Source organism: Talpa europaea, assembly GCF_964194135.1.
Source record: "Talpa europaea genome assembly, chromosome: 8".
NCBI classification, from domain to species: domain Eukaryota; kingdom Metazoa; phylum Chordata; class Mammalia; order Eulipotyphla; family Talpidae; genus Talpa; species Talpa europaea.
This window is the reverse complement of record NC_140075.1, coordinates 84,815,875-84,832,471: the sequence shown is the minus strand read 5'-3', so window position 1 is coordinate 84,832,471 and position 16,597 is coordinate 84,815,875. Positions and strand designations below refer to the sequence as shown.

At 39.1% G+C, this 16,597-nt stretch overlaps 1 protein-coding gene across 1 annotated transcript; it reads right to left on the bottom strand.

Moving 5' to 3' along the window:
* Positions 1-966: 966 nt before the first annotated feature.
* CDKN3 (cyclin dependent kinase inhibitor 3) lies at positions 967-15,995 on the bottom strand (the record flags this gene model as incomplete). The annotated part of the gene is made up of 9 exons (XM_084240273.1): positions 967-1,053; positions 2,610-2,713; positions 4,845-4,876; positions 8,105-8,327; positions 10,728-10,772; positions 11,258-11,313; positions 12,663-12,745; positions 14,867-14,975; positions 15,910-15,995. The coding sequence occupies 9 exons, from the start codon at positions 15,993-15,995 to the stop codon at positions 967-969; spliced, it is 825 nt and encodes a 274-aa protein (XP_084096399.1).
* Between the last annotated feature and the right edge of the window lie 602 nt (positions 15,996-16,597).

Genomic DNA, 16,597 nt, shown 5'->3' with positions numbered 1-16,597 from the left:
TTAAAAACTAAGCTTTGATGTGGTGAAGTTTACTGTGTCTATAAACTGGATGTCAAAACGCCATGGGTTCCCATTTGTGATTGCCACTAGCCAAGAAAGCAGAGGACTATTGCATGTGCCCTTGAAACCACTGGTGTCTGTTAAAACAGGTGGCTTTGACTCATTGCATGATCCTTATCTACATTCCAGATGATTGCTTTCAGTAGCTCAACAATGAACTCAAAGACAAAAGGCCATGTTCAATAGCACAGGGTAAGGTGAAAGAGAGAACTGGAGGTTGCTAATTGGTAAGTAAGTGCTTTCTAAAATAAATATAAAAGGGATGAAATTCATTCCTTGTTCCTAGGGTGAAAAAAAATGAACACTTTAAAAGCAGTTGTCTGAGCCAATGAATTCCTTACCTCTGAAGATGTTCCAGCAAGTGCTGAGAAAACACCTGTTTGGAATGATACAGTATTGGGGGGGAGACGATTAGAAAGATTCCATAGGATCCTTCACAAGAGTCTATGAATCTTTAAGTAGAAAACACTATGGATGAAATCGTGGGAGGAACAGAGGGCCAAAGTTATTTAAATAGTTTTACGTTGGATAGCTCACACCAATTTTCATTCTTGTTACTGTCTTATGCTACCCAGTGGTGCTAGTAAAATGAGGTAAAAGTGTGGTAGACAGTAATAGTACAATCAAAGAGTTTTCTATATGCTTCTTTCAGCATTACCTCCATAAAATATACCAGAGCAGTGAGTATACTTCTAAAAAGGAAAATTGTATGGCAGTTTTTCTATGGCCTATAAACAGATGAAGGAGACACAATGAAATTGGTCAATAAAAGCTTTAGAGAATATCTTCTCATAGACATTTACAATCAAGATGATATCACAAATTACTTCATTTTGGTACACATTATGTTAGCAAACTCTTAGGTTGCAGGCATGGTCTTGTATATGCTATTTGAAGTTTTCCTTTTTATCTGGATACAGATCTTGATAGTGAATCTCTTGATGATAGATGTGCAGATAGTTTGTCCCGGAACTCATGAAGATAATTATATTGCTGAAGAAAGTCAAGATATATTGAACTACACTGTAGAAAACGTGTTACCACAGTAGACACAATACTTAGTAGGAATAAAAAAATTTGCTAAGAACATTTTTACATTGTTTAGGGTAAGGAAGCATTTGTATCATGGAGGAATTGCATATAGTGTGCAAAATTACTGCTTTTTAATCTCAAAAACAGGAGGCACCATGAAATACAAGTGAATATCTTATAAATCTAAAATTTTCCTCCTACTGGCAGGAGCAAATAAGATTAAAAATAGTACTCGAAGGCATTCTTTTGCTAATGTATCCCCGCCCCCCCCCCCCCCCAGTAGAGGAATAAGTAGGGAAGAGAGGGTACTTTCTATAGCAATTAACAGTGGTATAGTCAAGAAAATCAATTTCTTAATTTACTGAAGCCCTAGTTTTGTGCTATTTGTAATGACAATCCATTTGGAACATTTTTCATCATAGACTTAAAACATAGCACTAAGCTGAACAGATAAGCAAAGATTTTTTAAAAAACTGAATAATTCATTTGGAGTTTTAATGGATTCCCAGAGGGAATTCCAACTTTGCCAATAATCTCATTTCATGTAGCTATTGAGAAATTTGCGAACAATACAGAGAAAAACTTGTTTGTCACGGGAGGCAGAGGTGTCGAGTTACAGACACACATATTATACCATCTTGTTTCAGAGAGACTATCTTGAATTTGAAGCACAATTTGATAATACAGGGAGTTGCCTGTTTTCAGCCCTATATATTGAAGTGGATCCTGTGTGGATTAGTTTTATGAATGCCTTTATTAAGTCCTGAAAATCAGGCTACTGGGGAAATTTATCAGTTACAGTAACTCACACATATGACAGTTGGTTAGACCCCTACCCTGTGAGGATACATTCTTTAGTGCTTCTTGTTCTGACTAGTTCTAAAGCTGAGACTGGGTGCTTGGGAAACGTGAGCAAATTAGCTTTGGTGAAATTAGCTTTCACTTTATTATAAACAAACTGAAAATGGCAGAATATTTTCAGTAGCTTGGTTACTTTATAATGTCTCTGGGGCACTGCCACTACAGTGTTTCTGAAGCATGAAGGGGAAAATAAATTGGAAGATATCACTTTGGTGACCCATAGCAAAGGACAGTTGGCGTTACATTTTTTGTATTATAGTCATCTATCTTTAGTAAATGTTTTGGTGATATAATAGAATCTTCATTAATAGTTCTGATAAAATCTACCCAAGAAATAACTAGGGTTACAATAACCATCTCATTTTTCCATTCCCAGAAGTAAGTGGGTAAAAACTGAATAGTAGTACTCGTAAGAGTGAGATGGAAAAAGTTCAGAATTTTCCATAATTTGTTTGAAATACAGTTTTTCCCCCCTAGACATTCAGGTTATAGTTAAATGTAAAATAAAAATATAAGCAGCTGACATGAATAATAGAATGCTTTCATATTTTCATTTTTGATTTGGATTTTCATTGCCATTTTGATGACATATTTACCCTGTATTTGTAACTGTCTTCTCCTAACCACAACCACACAAAAAACACCTGCCTCCTTACCTTTATGGTCTGTATTGCCCCAGATCCTCTTAGGTCTCTCAGGCTGTCTATGGCTTGCTGTGGTGATACTGTGTCAGAGAGGTATAGGAGGAGACAAGCGGCTACTAATAGAACATGATAGAAAAACAGTGTATTATTAAATAGTCAGAGGGTAGAGCACTACACATTCATCAGACTAGACCAGCCTGGTGCAGTTGTTCCAAATGAATTCAAAGACTAAAGCTTTTTAATAAGAGTTTTTGAGAGAGAAACTGACTAATGACGTACTGAATTAAAGTTTAGCACTGGCTTCATCCCTAACAGCTTTATTGAGTTATAACTCTTATAACACAATTTATTTAAAGTGGATTTAGTACATTTTACTTTATTCACAGATATATTTAGCTATCACCAAGGTCAACTTTAGAATATTTTCATCATCTCAAAAAAGAAAGTCCTTTTATGATCATCTGCCTATCACCCCATCCTCCCTGTCCCAAGCAACAACTAATCTATCTCTGCCTATTCTAGACATTTCATATAAATAGAACCATACTCAATGTGGTCCTTTGTGACTAACATTTCAGCGTGTGTTTAAGATTTATATACATTGTAGCATGTATTAGTATTTCATTCTTTTTCATGGATGAGTAATATTCCATTGTATATAAATTTCATTTATCTACTTGTCAGTTGATTGACATTTAGATTGTTTCCAGACTTTGGCCATTATGTTCATGAACAAATTTTTGTGTAAGTTTACATTTCCTTTGGGTATATGCCTTGGATTGAAATTGCTGGGTCATACAGCAACTCTATATTTAACTGTTTGAGGAACTGCCAGACTATTTTCCAAAGCAGCTGAACCATTTTACATTCCCACCAGCAGTATATTAAGCTTCCCAATTTTTCCCTATGCCAACACTTATTTTCCCATTTTTAGATAGTAGACACTCTAATGGGTGTTAGTGATATTTATTTTTTTAAGATTTTTATTTATTTATACAAGACCTGAGGTATAGGCCAGATGTGCAGGAGGGTGAGAGCACTCACCAGAGACAGAGCGGGGAACAGAACAGGCAGACTGACCAAACACACTGATGAGGGGAGCAGCGGGCGAGACAGGAGAGGTCTGCCGTGCCATGTGGGAATCTCCCTGGTCGGCTGGGTTAAACCCTCGCCACAGAGGCTGAGGACAGGTTGGTCCCTACTGCAGCACTCAACCACCTGTGCCACCAAGGAGGCCCGATATTTTGGTTTTGATTAGTATTTCCTTGGTGATGAATAATGTTAAGCTCTTTTCATGTGTTTTGGTTGTATGTGTAAAGTAAGTCCTAATTTAACATAATAGTTTCTTGGAAACTGACTTTAAGCGAAACTACGGATAATGAAAACAGGTCATTGAATATTTGTTCAACAATGGCCAGTATTGTTTTTATCTTATCAACATTATAACTAATAGATTTCAACAAAAGGGCCTCCCCTGGTGGCGCAGAGGTTGAGCGCTGGGCTGCGAGACTGCCCGCAGCCTCTGCAGCGCTGGTTCGTTCCCAGGCCACCTGTGAGGGTCCCACAAAAAAAAAAAAAAAAAAAGATTTCAACAAAATGACATCACTTGAGGACCTGCTATATTTTGTTTGGCAAAATACCTGTTCAGATCCTTTGTTTATTCTTAAATTGTTTGTCTTGTTATTATTGATTTATAAGAGTCCTTTATATAGACTAGATATAGGTCCCTTATTAGATTTCTTCTGCAATTTTTTTTTTCCATTTTGTGAGCTGTCTCCATTTTGATAGTATCCTTTGAGACACAAATTTTTATTTTGATTCTGTCTAGCACTAAAAGGAGTAACTTACTCTAGGGTAACATTTCATTAACTTTTTTTCTCCTCAATACATTTAAAAAGGTTGCAAGGTTAACATACAGTAATGAACTATGGTTGTTACACTTATGTAACTGTGGATATTATTTAGAAGTTGCTATTTGTTTTGTAACACCCGCATAAGGAGAGCATTAGAAAATAAGAATGCAGGTGCTAAGACTATCATAAATTATGTTTTCCAGACTCCTTCAAAACATAAAAAATACCTCCCACTCCTACCCAAATTTTCTAGGAAACACCAACTTTAGGGCCTTGGAGTATCCTTTGGGTGTGTTTTGTCTTATTTTAATATAAAGTGAGCAGATGGTCTAGAAATAGGAGTTTGTCTACTTTGAAGATTAAAAAAATTGAATAATGAAAATATATTTCTTACCAAGACAAGATCTCCCAAGTCCTCCATAACAGCTGAAAGGGAAGTACAGTTTTGAAATTTGCACATTCATCCCATCCCAATAATTTTTCTTCTTGCCTTCTATTCTAACTCTAGTGCCTAGCACCGTGGCTTGCATGCAGAGGTCAATACATATTTTTGAATCAGTGGAGAGCAAAGTATGCCTATTTGTTGGGAGGCATTCTGAACACCTCTGAGGGTCAAGGTAAGCTGGGCCTTTTTACTGACCTCTTTAAAATCCAGGATCCACACATGAGAAGTGGAACATGTTACTAAGTAGATACCAATAGGTTTTTTACCAACTGCCACTTAAATTATTTTCCTCTAAACAAACCTTTGTATTTAACTCTTATCTAATAGGAATGCAGGAGAAGCATTATCATAGGTGTGCGGCTGGGCTCCAGAGTCTCACTGCCTGGGTGGAATCCTGGATCTAGCTGTCACTTATCAGATGTGTGAACCTATGCAAGTTATTTCACCTGTCTGGACCTCAGCCTTTCCACTTTTAAGATGGTCACAGCAACAGCACCTGCATCATAGCGAGCATTGAATGAAAGGGTTATAACAGAGTTTTCACAGAATAAGAAGTAAATGAATGTTAACTACTAAAAAGTTATTATATAACATGGGAAGAAATTAGGAGCTCTGTGTACCTGGATTGTCTACAAAAACAAAGACTAATGGTCAAAGCAATAAAATCATTTTATAATTTCCAAAGATCCTCAAAAAATTCGTTATGCACACCTCAGTTTCTTAGAGGGTCTACTAAACCTAATTTGATGCTTGATGACTTAGGAACATTAGATGAAACCGCAGATACAGATCTGTGACTGGGTGTGAGACAGAGGATCAAACAGATAGTGACCCTTAAAGTATTTGAGAACTTGCCTACTACAGAGTGGCCCAGATGTAGGCTTGCTGCAGAGGGATGAAGATCTACCATGTAAAGGTAAGAGAGGTAGAACACTTCAGTGGCTTTCTTGCAAGATTAATACTACTTCACACCTTCCCCTATTCTTGTCTTTCTTCCTCTGTTTGATTTTTACTCTTCAAAACCCTGCTCAGATTTCACTGGAATGCCTTTGAACCCCTGCAGAAACCACTGCAGTCCCATATGCTCTCACACAGCCGTGAAGTTCTGGTAGTGTCGCTAGATCTGGGAACTGCTTCCACATGTGCTTTGTATTCAGTGTTTGGTACATGGTAGCTCGCTGAGTTGAGCTCCATCTCCCAAAAGACCTAACTCTTGGAGGAGTGAATGTGACCTTATTTGGAAATAGGACCTTTCCTGATATAATCAAGTTTAAGAGGAGGTTATTGGTGCCCTAATCCAATATGACTGGTTCCTTGTAAGAGGAAACACTGTATGAAGAGACATACATGGAAGAAGGGCATGTGACAGTGGAGGCAGAGATTGGAGCAATGCAGTTGGAACACGGAATGCCAAGGGTTGAAGGCTATCATCATAGCTAGGAAGAGCCGAGGAAGGAGTCCATCCCAGGGAGGGAGGCCCTGCTGACACCTTGACTTTGGACTTCCAGCTTCCAAAACTGGGAGAGAATAAATGTTTTAAGGTATCAGTTTGTAGTACTTCATTATGACAACGCCAGGAAGCAGAATGATTGACATAGCAGGCAAGCAGTGTCACTGATTTATAAAAGAATGAAAACATCCAGGGAGACCCAGTGAAACACTGTTAGACACCACAGTGAGAAAACTACCAGATGCTGTTTCTGAGGGATAAACTCGAGAGCTGTCTAGCAAGGTAAGCCACTCAAAGACGGCAGGCAACTGTCTTTGTTCAAAAACATTAGTACTTATCTGAGCTAATTTGATCTTGGGAAACTTTTCAGCTTTCAAAGATTCATTAGAAAAATAGCAGGATTGGTTTGAAAAATGGACTAAAAAATTGGGAAATATCTTACACTGTTACTTATCACAAAATTTAATACTAACTATTCTAATATTTTCTTTTATAATTACTACTAGATGAGAGATGATGCTTTTCTCTAGAGAAAGTTTAGCAACTACACCGTGTAGGGCGGCTTCTAGTCCTCTAGTCTCTATTCTGTAGGCTATAGTTCCCTGTATATTAGAGTTTTGTTTGATCACAAACAAGTGTGTTTCCCCAAAGACCCTTGTACTAGTAGGTTTGCTTTCAGAATGGAAACTTGGCAGGAGGCCCCTGAGCTACAGATCTAAGGAGAGAAGTTGATTGGGCTTGCCCTTCCCTAAGTGCCCTCAGTGTTATTTGGTGAGGTCTGTAGACCTTATTTTACTATACCACTGGTATGACACTATGTAAGTTTCAGGCATGCATTACCGAGAATTGGGGGGTGTGTGTGTGTGCGTGCCCTCATGTGCATGTGCACATGCTATATTAAGCTCACCATGTAGTCTAACGCATGGTAAGCTCTGACCTTAGGGGCTTTGAGGTATCAAACTTTGTGATACTCTAATAGTTCCAGGAAGGATTAAGCTGCTTACAAGGATACAAAAGTACAACCAGCACAGGGGGGGGACTAGTTTTCTCCCTGAAGCTGGCTCATGCTGGTTCTGGGTGTTTCACTTCTGACACAGCACATACTGTTATCGGCCTCAGCTCTCTTCTGATCTTTGCATTGCTACTATCTACTGCTGGTTGATATTCTCTTCCTTTCTCCAAGCTTCTCTCCCCATTCCCACTCCCCAAACTATTTTGTTTTGTGTTAGACTTTTACACCAGCAGTTTGTGTATAGCCATCAACAGTGAGAATCCCCCTTTCATTCTGATAGTAAATTTCTATCATCAAATATACTTTTCAAGTCATATTTTTAAGATTGCTTATTGCTCAGGGATGATTACTGCCATTTTTTAAAAAATTGACTTGCTGTTGGAAGCAAGTGAGCAACTGAAAGATTAACCATAGGTGTTATTATGAAACAAGAATGATGTCCACTTTTGGGGGAGGGAGAGGGTCCCCAGATGATAACTAAAGGTCTAAGACAAAAGGAAAGAAAAAAATCGGTTAAAAATATTCTAAACATTTCTAAATCTATTATTCATTTATTGCCCTCGCTCTTTAAAAGTAACAGTGCCAATCTGAGTGCCTGCTCTGGATTAGGCATTGTGAGTAACTTTCATGCATCATCTCCTTTCCATCCTTGCAACAAACTACAAGGTACATAACAAATGAATAAGGATGCAATAATTCAAGAAATCATTTTGACTGGGACATTTCATGTAAAAAAAGAGAACATACTGTATTAGGGTTTTTCGGTTATTTTTAAGGCAGATTGCAAGCTCCTCCATTATTTCACAGCAGCGGGCTATGTCAGGAGTCCCTCCATCTGGGATTGGATGATGATGAGTGATAATTCCATACTGTTGGTAGAGGTCCAAAAGGTTTGGAACTCTATATTTTGACAGTTCCCCTCTGGTGCAGAAAACAAATATGTCTTGTATACCATAACTCTTTAGTTCTTCTGCCAACAGACCAAGATACACACAGACACACATGTACAGAACATCACAAATTTAAATATAGTGATAAGGACAATATGAAGTTAAGTTTCTAAGCCAAATTAAGCCAGTATCTATCAATATGAAGTGCTTCTTGATAATTCAAAACAATACTGATTTGTCTTCAAATAAGGGTAAAATGGAGTTACTAAGCACAAAACAGAAATTAGAAACATCTGAACAAAAGGAGATTAAAATTAAACCTGACTGTATAAGTCAGAATGCTTTCTATTGAATTTTCAGATGAGTCAACTATTTTGCAGTTCTTAAAAAAATTTTTATAATACTGTTTTAAAATAAAATTCTAAAACACCTAATATTTCAAAGTAAACTTTTGAAAAGGGATAATAGCTTATCTTTTGTTCGTTTTCTTTTTTCCCCCGATCAGCATGGTTATGGTGCCAGAGCCTTTGCATTCACCCTTATATTTGCATGCTACCACTCAATCATGTATTTAATTTTAAGGATTAGGTCTCTAGGAAACAGGGTATTAACTGTTTAAGAATTGTGTAACTTCAGGGTATTCTTTAGAAATAAGTCATTAAACTCCAGCATTTACCTTCCTCTGCCCATAGATAGTATCAGTATATTTTTACAGTTTTAATGACTCATCATCCCTACCTGTACAAACTAAATTCAAACTTGCATTTGTTGGAAAACAGTTCTCACAGAGTAAAATCTGTTGGATTGCTTCCCAGGTTCAAATACTCAATCTTGATTTTTTAATAAACTCACTTAATTTTGTTGGGCCCGATTTAAAAAAAAGAATAGTGTGACTTAGCTAATTTCTCCGAAATGATATTAGTCATGCAGTAGTACTCTAGGTTATTCCATACACTGGAACTCCCTTATAACAATAGTCACCATAGAGTATTTGGTTCGGAATGAAAACTAATTCTGATTGATCTGAACCCCCATTCTTTCCTTATCTCCTAAATCCAAAAACCAAAAACATTAAGCTATTTAGTGTTTAAGTACAACGTGTCTTTTATTATGAACCTCTTGATCTTCCCTAGTTCAAAATGAGATGTACGGCAAGCATAAACTACATATCTGATTTCAAAGACTAAGTACAAAAAACCATCTCATTAATAATTCATTTTATACATGAAATACAGTGCTACTCTAGACATTGTTACATTTTTGTACTTGCAACAGGACTTAACCTATTAAATTGAGGTTAAATGATTAAGTTAATATACTTCATAATTATTAAGGCTAGGTAATTTTTTATTTGCCTTTTGTATACAACAGATAATTTCTACTATATAGTGAATTTCAAGCTTTCTTAGAAAAAAATGAGACAGAACCATAGGAACTGCTGCAGGGAGATTTCGAGATCTCCCCAACACACATTGTAAATGTGCATAATTGGTTCTTGAGCCAATAATTTAAATAATATTTTGCTTATGACTTAAATGTTTTCCAAATGTAAATTTTCTACCATGATGGCTGTCTCTAAAGCAGAAAATCTTTACAAATACTGCAAGGGTGAAGTAATCTACTAGCATCTTTAAGCCTTTTTTCGTAGGCTAGGAACAAATTAGAGAGAGTATATTAGCAAATAGAAATTCCAGAACAATCAGACCAAAATTTTAAGATTTTAAAAATCAGATGAAGCACGGTATATACATTTTTGTTTTGGTATATTTTAAGTATATTGGTTGACTTACCAATTAAGTTTGTGATATTCGAGGTCAACCAGAATAAAATATTTTGAAAGTCCAAAGATGTATCTTGAAATATGTAAACTCCATATTGGGAAGGCTATTCAGTATATTTGTGAGATTTGAGGCTATAAGTGGTCTGAACACCCTTGGGCAAGTGATGATCAGCCCCTATTCTACCTTTCTGGATGCTGTTTTTCTAGATGCTGTCTTTCTAGAGCTTGACTTTCTAGATGCTGGCTTTCTAAATTTTCTATCCAGGACAGACAATTTCACTGCTACCTCTGGGTTCTCAATTCAGATTTAATTCCTATCACCACAGTCAAGTCCATGAGCAGTTATGTTCAAAGATGTGGACAATGCAATGTCAGTTTTCTATTTGCACTCTCATATCAACATACACATACACTTCTCTCACATCGACATACCTCAAAAATTTCTATGTGTGATATAACTACAACAATCCGTGAAAAGCAACAATCCGTGAAAAGCAATGCCATGTTCAGTAAATGATGAGTTCTCCAGGCCCTTCACATTTCTTCACATATTAGAATAAATCAGTGGTTTGAAACTATGAAATACTGAATATTTATTAAATATATTAAGAAGAGATTACAGTTTATTCCTTTTGAGAAAGAGACTTTCAGTGTTATCTAAAAATAACCTATTAATATGGTTATCTCAAATTATACCTACCTGTATCTTTTTGGATATTTCTTCTAACATCTTTAAATTTACAACCTGTAAGTAGTAATAAGGCAAGTGAAAAAGCCAGGTTCTGGTAATATATAACAAATATACTGAAATAAATATATGGCTACTTCAGACAGTCATTCCACATGATCATTTATATGTTTCAATGCCATTTTGAATATGAACTCTAGGGATATAATTCCAGGGATTCACAGCTACCAGTTGCAGGAACTTTCAAGGATTTTTTCATTCTGTGTGCTTTCTGTAACAAGATCCTGGCTGAAGCCCTACACCTCACATTGTACCTCAGTGATGAAGCTTTATTAATTTAAGTCAAATGTAGAATTACTATCAAATTATTATCAAATGTAGAATTATAAATGTGGGTCCAGAAAGGTTTTAAAGTAGATCTATGTTCCTTTTCTAGTGCTGTTGGCCTGGAAATTCTTGTATTATTCAGTACAGAAAATGATGTTAGCTAAAAAAATTAATTTAAAGTATATTAATGGGAAGCTGATTACAGTGTTTCCTACCTGGAAGAGCACACAAACCGAGAAACTGAGAGCAATTCACTCGTGACAGGGGTAGCCTGAAAAGAAATTATCAAGTTTAATTCAGTTTTTAAAACATTCTAAGTGGAAATTCAACTTAATCAAGATGTTTGCTTGTTACTGAAGAAGGGTGTTTTAAAGTTTTACAATAGTCACAAAACAAAAATTCATAATTAAATGTAATGTGTTGGTCACAAAAAGACCTAGAAAGATTGGAAGTATCAAAACGGGAACTTATTTGCCTTGTTACTATTTAAGTCTGAAAAATGACAAGTGAATTAAAACTTATCTTAAAGATAATAATGCCTGGATTGTCTATAGCTGAAATAAGTGTACTAAAGTTACCCTGTGAGATACATATTTTGAATTAGTAATCTTAGGTAAACAAGCTCGGCAAAGACCCTCTGATAATTTCATGCCCGGCATTCATTCTACATTACAATTTTAAGATTTCTTTGTCGGGTTTCTTTAAACATATAATTTCATATGCTAAAAACCACAGGTCACACATTCTTTGTTTTACTGGATTTGGCTAAAATGAAATAATCTCATGATATCCTAGTCCCACTTTGTAGTACTCAGGAGGAGCAAAGGGGGCAGAGACTCACCTTGTCTGCAAAACTAAAGATGAAGATACAGAAAAACAGGAGGCATCATATAAATACCACCTGACTTTGAAAAACAGATGCATTTTTGAGTTTAAAATGGAGGTTAGAATGAGGATTGAAAGGTAACCCTATTAGATAGCACAACAAAAGAACTTTAGGAATAACACTTAGATTCTTTTCTCTTCCCAGTAGGGATGGTGCTTACCTAAGGAGGAAAGTTCTTACATTTACAGAGGTAAGAGAAAGCACTTGATTGTTGGTTGCAGAGAATCACATCTTCACTGCCAAGATGTGAAAGTTGAGTTTATTTAGAAAAATCTGTTTTTGTTATTGTATCTCTAATAAGGTGGCTTTTATCTCAAATAGGAATAGGTACATTACCGTAGCAAATAGTTCTAGGATTTCACTTAATGATAAATTATGTCTCCGGCTATGTTTGGTATACTATTCTTTTGTTGCAAAAGAATAAGTAGATTTTGATAATAAATGGGAACGCACTCCAATCATATCTCAACTCCTTGCTTGTTTATACTATGCTTTTCTCATGCAGAAAGGACTTCCCCATTTTAGCACCTTCTCCTCCCCCCCCCAAATTAAGAAAAGCCTTATATTAAGATAGTAAATGAATCATGGCGTTAAAAGATCCCTTAAAGATTAGAATTATGTAATCAGCAGAAGAGAATCATCAAATATTTTCAATATGTGGCCTATAATCTACAATGATTAGGATGTACACATTAAATATTGTAGCCCATCATTGATCAGAAATATTAACATACCATGATATCTGAATTGGAGTCTGTTCATCTTCAATAGGATCTTCATCTGATGAGTCAAACTCACTTGTTTGCAATGAACTAGGCTTCAAAAGAAATCAGTTGTGTTAAAAAAAACTGTAAAGAATATTTACAGATGAAAGGCTAGCTGAACCTTTCATAAACACTCACTGAATGCAAATTTGCAATTTATTCAATCTGGAATATCAGAGAGATTGGCCATCTTGATAACAAATGATTGCTATTTACCACCATATTAATATTCACGGCACTAGGCAGTGAAGAATTGGGATTGGGAACTAGGAACCTGGCTTCTGGTCTTGGCACTGCCACTCATTTTATAATCTTGGACAAGTCACTTCAGTTATTTTGAATTTGTTCACTGCAACTATAAACGTGAGAGGACTTGTTCATTAGTTCACAAACATTTAAGATAAATAGCTTGCTTTCAGTACAGATGGAGAGACAGATGTGTACACAGATTATAGAAGAAAATTATAAGGACTACAGTGGACACAAAAACTGCACTTCAGAAAAGGGAGCAAACTGCTACTTATGGAACTGGAGAAAGCTTCACAAAGGAGATGTATTAGTTGGGTTTTGAAGACTAACCAAGATGTATTTAGGCAGATAAAGAAGGTAAGACAATTAGGTCAACGGAGAAAGAGCTTGTGAATTCAGGAATTGTGATATAAAAGTAGAGGAGTTGAGGCTAGACATGTAGTTTTTACCTGATCTTTTTCTCAAACATTAACCCCCAGACAGCCTAGTAATTTGGTGTGGGGTAGTACAGATGGAATAAACTGCCCCCAATTTGTGAATAATTGGACTAGAGAGATTGAAATTAGCTTTGTGTGCTGATATAAGGAGTTGGAACTCAAACCAGTAGGCAGTATTGCCAATGGAGATTGTTGGAATTTTATAGGCCCATAAAAACACTCGTTTCTTTTACTCTGTAGCTGAAACCAGTTGAGAGAAAAGACACTGGAGAGGCAAATGGAGATCAGTGTGTTAGTTTTATTACTGAGTGTCAAATGGAGGATGTGGCTTTAAAGCTGTGGTCAAGTGAGCTTGTCAATTCTTCACCCTAGAATTAGCCTCATCCACCTAGTCACAGGCAGTCATGGACAACCCAGGGCTCTCTTGTGGTAGAAAGCACCCCAAATGGCATTTTCTGCAGAGAGAAGGGAAGAGAGGGTTGAGTCGCTTGTGTTCAACTCCTCCCAAACCCGGATGAGACCACTCCCTCTTCCCCTTATGGAGTCAAGTGGAGAAAGAGACAGACTGCCAGGAGTGAAGGACAGCTGACGTCCCTCCACATGGAAGCATGGGGATTAGCAAGCGGAACCACCCCATGCCCTTTCCAGCTCTGAAGCTATATTCTCTAACACTCTTGTTACTACAAGATCACATTACAGAGCGACAGAGCGAATTTAGACTATGGATTTGGTTGCTTTGGAATTCTCTGTTATATTATCAGCTCAATACAAATGAAGTCCCTGCAACAGGTAGATACCTTGAGCCAGGCAAGGCTTCCGTTTCTTGCATCTGTTTTTCCTTTTTTTTTTTTTTTTTTAAAAAAAAAAGCGGTTGATGAGTAAAGATTTTGAATTGGTGTGAACCATTCATCAGGCTCTCCCAGCTAGGTTTACAGATGCTAACATAGCTGGACATTTCCACTCTCCTAGGAACAGTGATTCTGAGCCCAAAGAAAGGGACCCAGTACCAGGTGGCCCCCAGGAGAAGGTGACAGTGGTGACACACCCACAGGCGGAGTTTAACAACTGTCTTGAAGTTCTCTCCGTCTGCAGTGAGGATCGCTCCCCAGGGGGTGCAGGGCAGCTCCAGACAGGGTGTCAGGCAGACTGATATGCGCAGACACCAAAGCGCTCTATGCCATGCGTTTTCTCCGTAATACCTGCGCCAGCCTCTTCTGGCAAGGCTTGGGAGACCCCGGAGGTGACAGCTCACAGCCCACAACAGACGCACAGCGAATGTCCATCTTCCCCGAGTCCAGCACCGACCCTGTCCTTCGCAGCCAGCGCTCTCGCGCATCCCGGGCAGCGCCACCTCCACCTCCCGGACCCCGACGGTTACTGCGCGAGTCGTGTGGCCATCAGGCTCCGGATGTCTCCGGGCCCAAGAACTGGCCGCAGGCTCACGCCCGTCCCTGCGGCTCCGACCCTCCCCAGCCCCGCCAGACTCACCGGCTTCATCGCTGGCCGCCCACTTCGCGACCCACCGCCGCCTACCCCGGGCAGCACCTGCGTCTCAGCACCAGCCCTGCGCCAAGCCCGCCCCTGATTGGTGCACCCGCTGTGAAGCGAGACGCGGGGTCCTCGAGGAACCAATCACACCCTCTTTCTGTTTCTTCCTCCGTCCCCCACTGTGCCTCGGCTCGGCCTCTGACCGCTCATTGGTCCCCAGGTAGCCTTTGAAAGACGCGCGGGAGGAGGGCCCCGTGGTACGTTGATTGGCTAGGAGGGCGCCCTCCGCTGCCAGTTGGGAGGGGCAGGGGCGGGGTGGGGCGCGGGGCCAAAGTGCTTTGGGGATGCTGAAAGCCGAGCTTTGTAATGGCAGGATTTGCAAGTGGCATCAGGGTAGGGAATTTGGTTTCTTAAGTTTTTCAAAACATTATTTCAATTTTTTTAAAGATTTATTTATTTATGCATACAAGAGCTGGGGTACAGGCTAGAGATGCGGGGATGAGAGGATTCACCAGAGACAGAGTGGGGAGCAGAACAGGCAGACTGTCTGAAATAAACTGCTGAGGGGAGCAGCGGGCGCGACAGGAGAAGTCTGCTGCGCCATGTGGGTTGTTCCCTGGCTGTCTGGGGATGGAATTAGTGCTGCAGAGGCTGCAGATTGCTTCATAGTGTGGTGCTTAACCCCTTGCGCCACCAGAAAGGCCCCTATTTTAATTTTTAAGGGCAGGGCCTCCCTGGTGGCACAGGCGGTTGAGCAGTGCTGGTTCAATCCCGGCCGGCTGGCAAGGGTCCCACATGGCCCGGCAGACCTCGCCTGTCTCGCCTGTCTCGCCCGCTGCTCCCCTCAGCAGTGTATTTCGCCAGTCTGCCTGTTCTGTTCCCCACTCTGTCTCTGGTGAATCTTCTCAACCTCCCGCGCTTCTGGCCTGTACCCCGGTTCTTGTATAAATAAATAAATCTTTAAAACAAAACAAAAATTTAATGGCATGGGGGTGGGGTGGTTGGGAGTGTTTTCCTGGAGTTTTCATAAAAAAATACCTCACATCTCACAGACTATAATTAGGGTCACAATTAGTCGTACAACACTATGGAAACAGCTAAAAATCCAGAATGTGAACGTAACTTGCATGTTTGATTATTTGTTCTCTTTAGCATTTCAGGATCTGCATAGGTTAGGGTGTGAATTCCTATTCGCAAATATGAACGAAATAATATTGTGTGAAAGGAAGGTAAAAAGTCTTTGGATGCGTTGTTGTGCTGGTGTCCAGCTATTCTCTTTTAAAAATGTGTTTGCTAATTCTCTTCCCGGTTCCCTAGTCTTGATTTAGCTGGCCATGGGGAGGAAAGTCAACTGGAGCAATATTTGCTGCAGGACTGAGAAAAATGTGCATGGAGATGGCGCTTCCCGGGATGCGCAAGAGCGCTGGCTGCGAAGGACAGGGTCAGTGCTGGACTCGGGGAAGATGAACATTCAGTGTGCGTCTGTTGTGGGCTGTGAGCTGTCACCTCCGGGGTCTCCCAAGCCTTGCCAGAAGAGAACTTCAAGACAGTTGTTAAACTCCGCCTGTGGGTGTGTCGCCACTGTCACCTTCTCCTGGGGGCCACCTGGCACTGGGTCCCTTTCTTTGGGCTCAGAATCACTGTTCCTAGGAGAGTGGAAATGTCCAGCTATATTAGCATCTGTAGCTCCCTGATTCAACCTTTGTGACCGCCAATGGGTAGAGTGCTGCT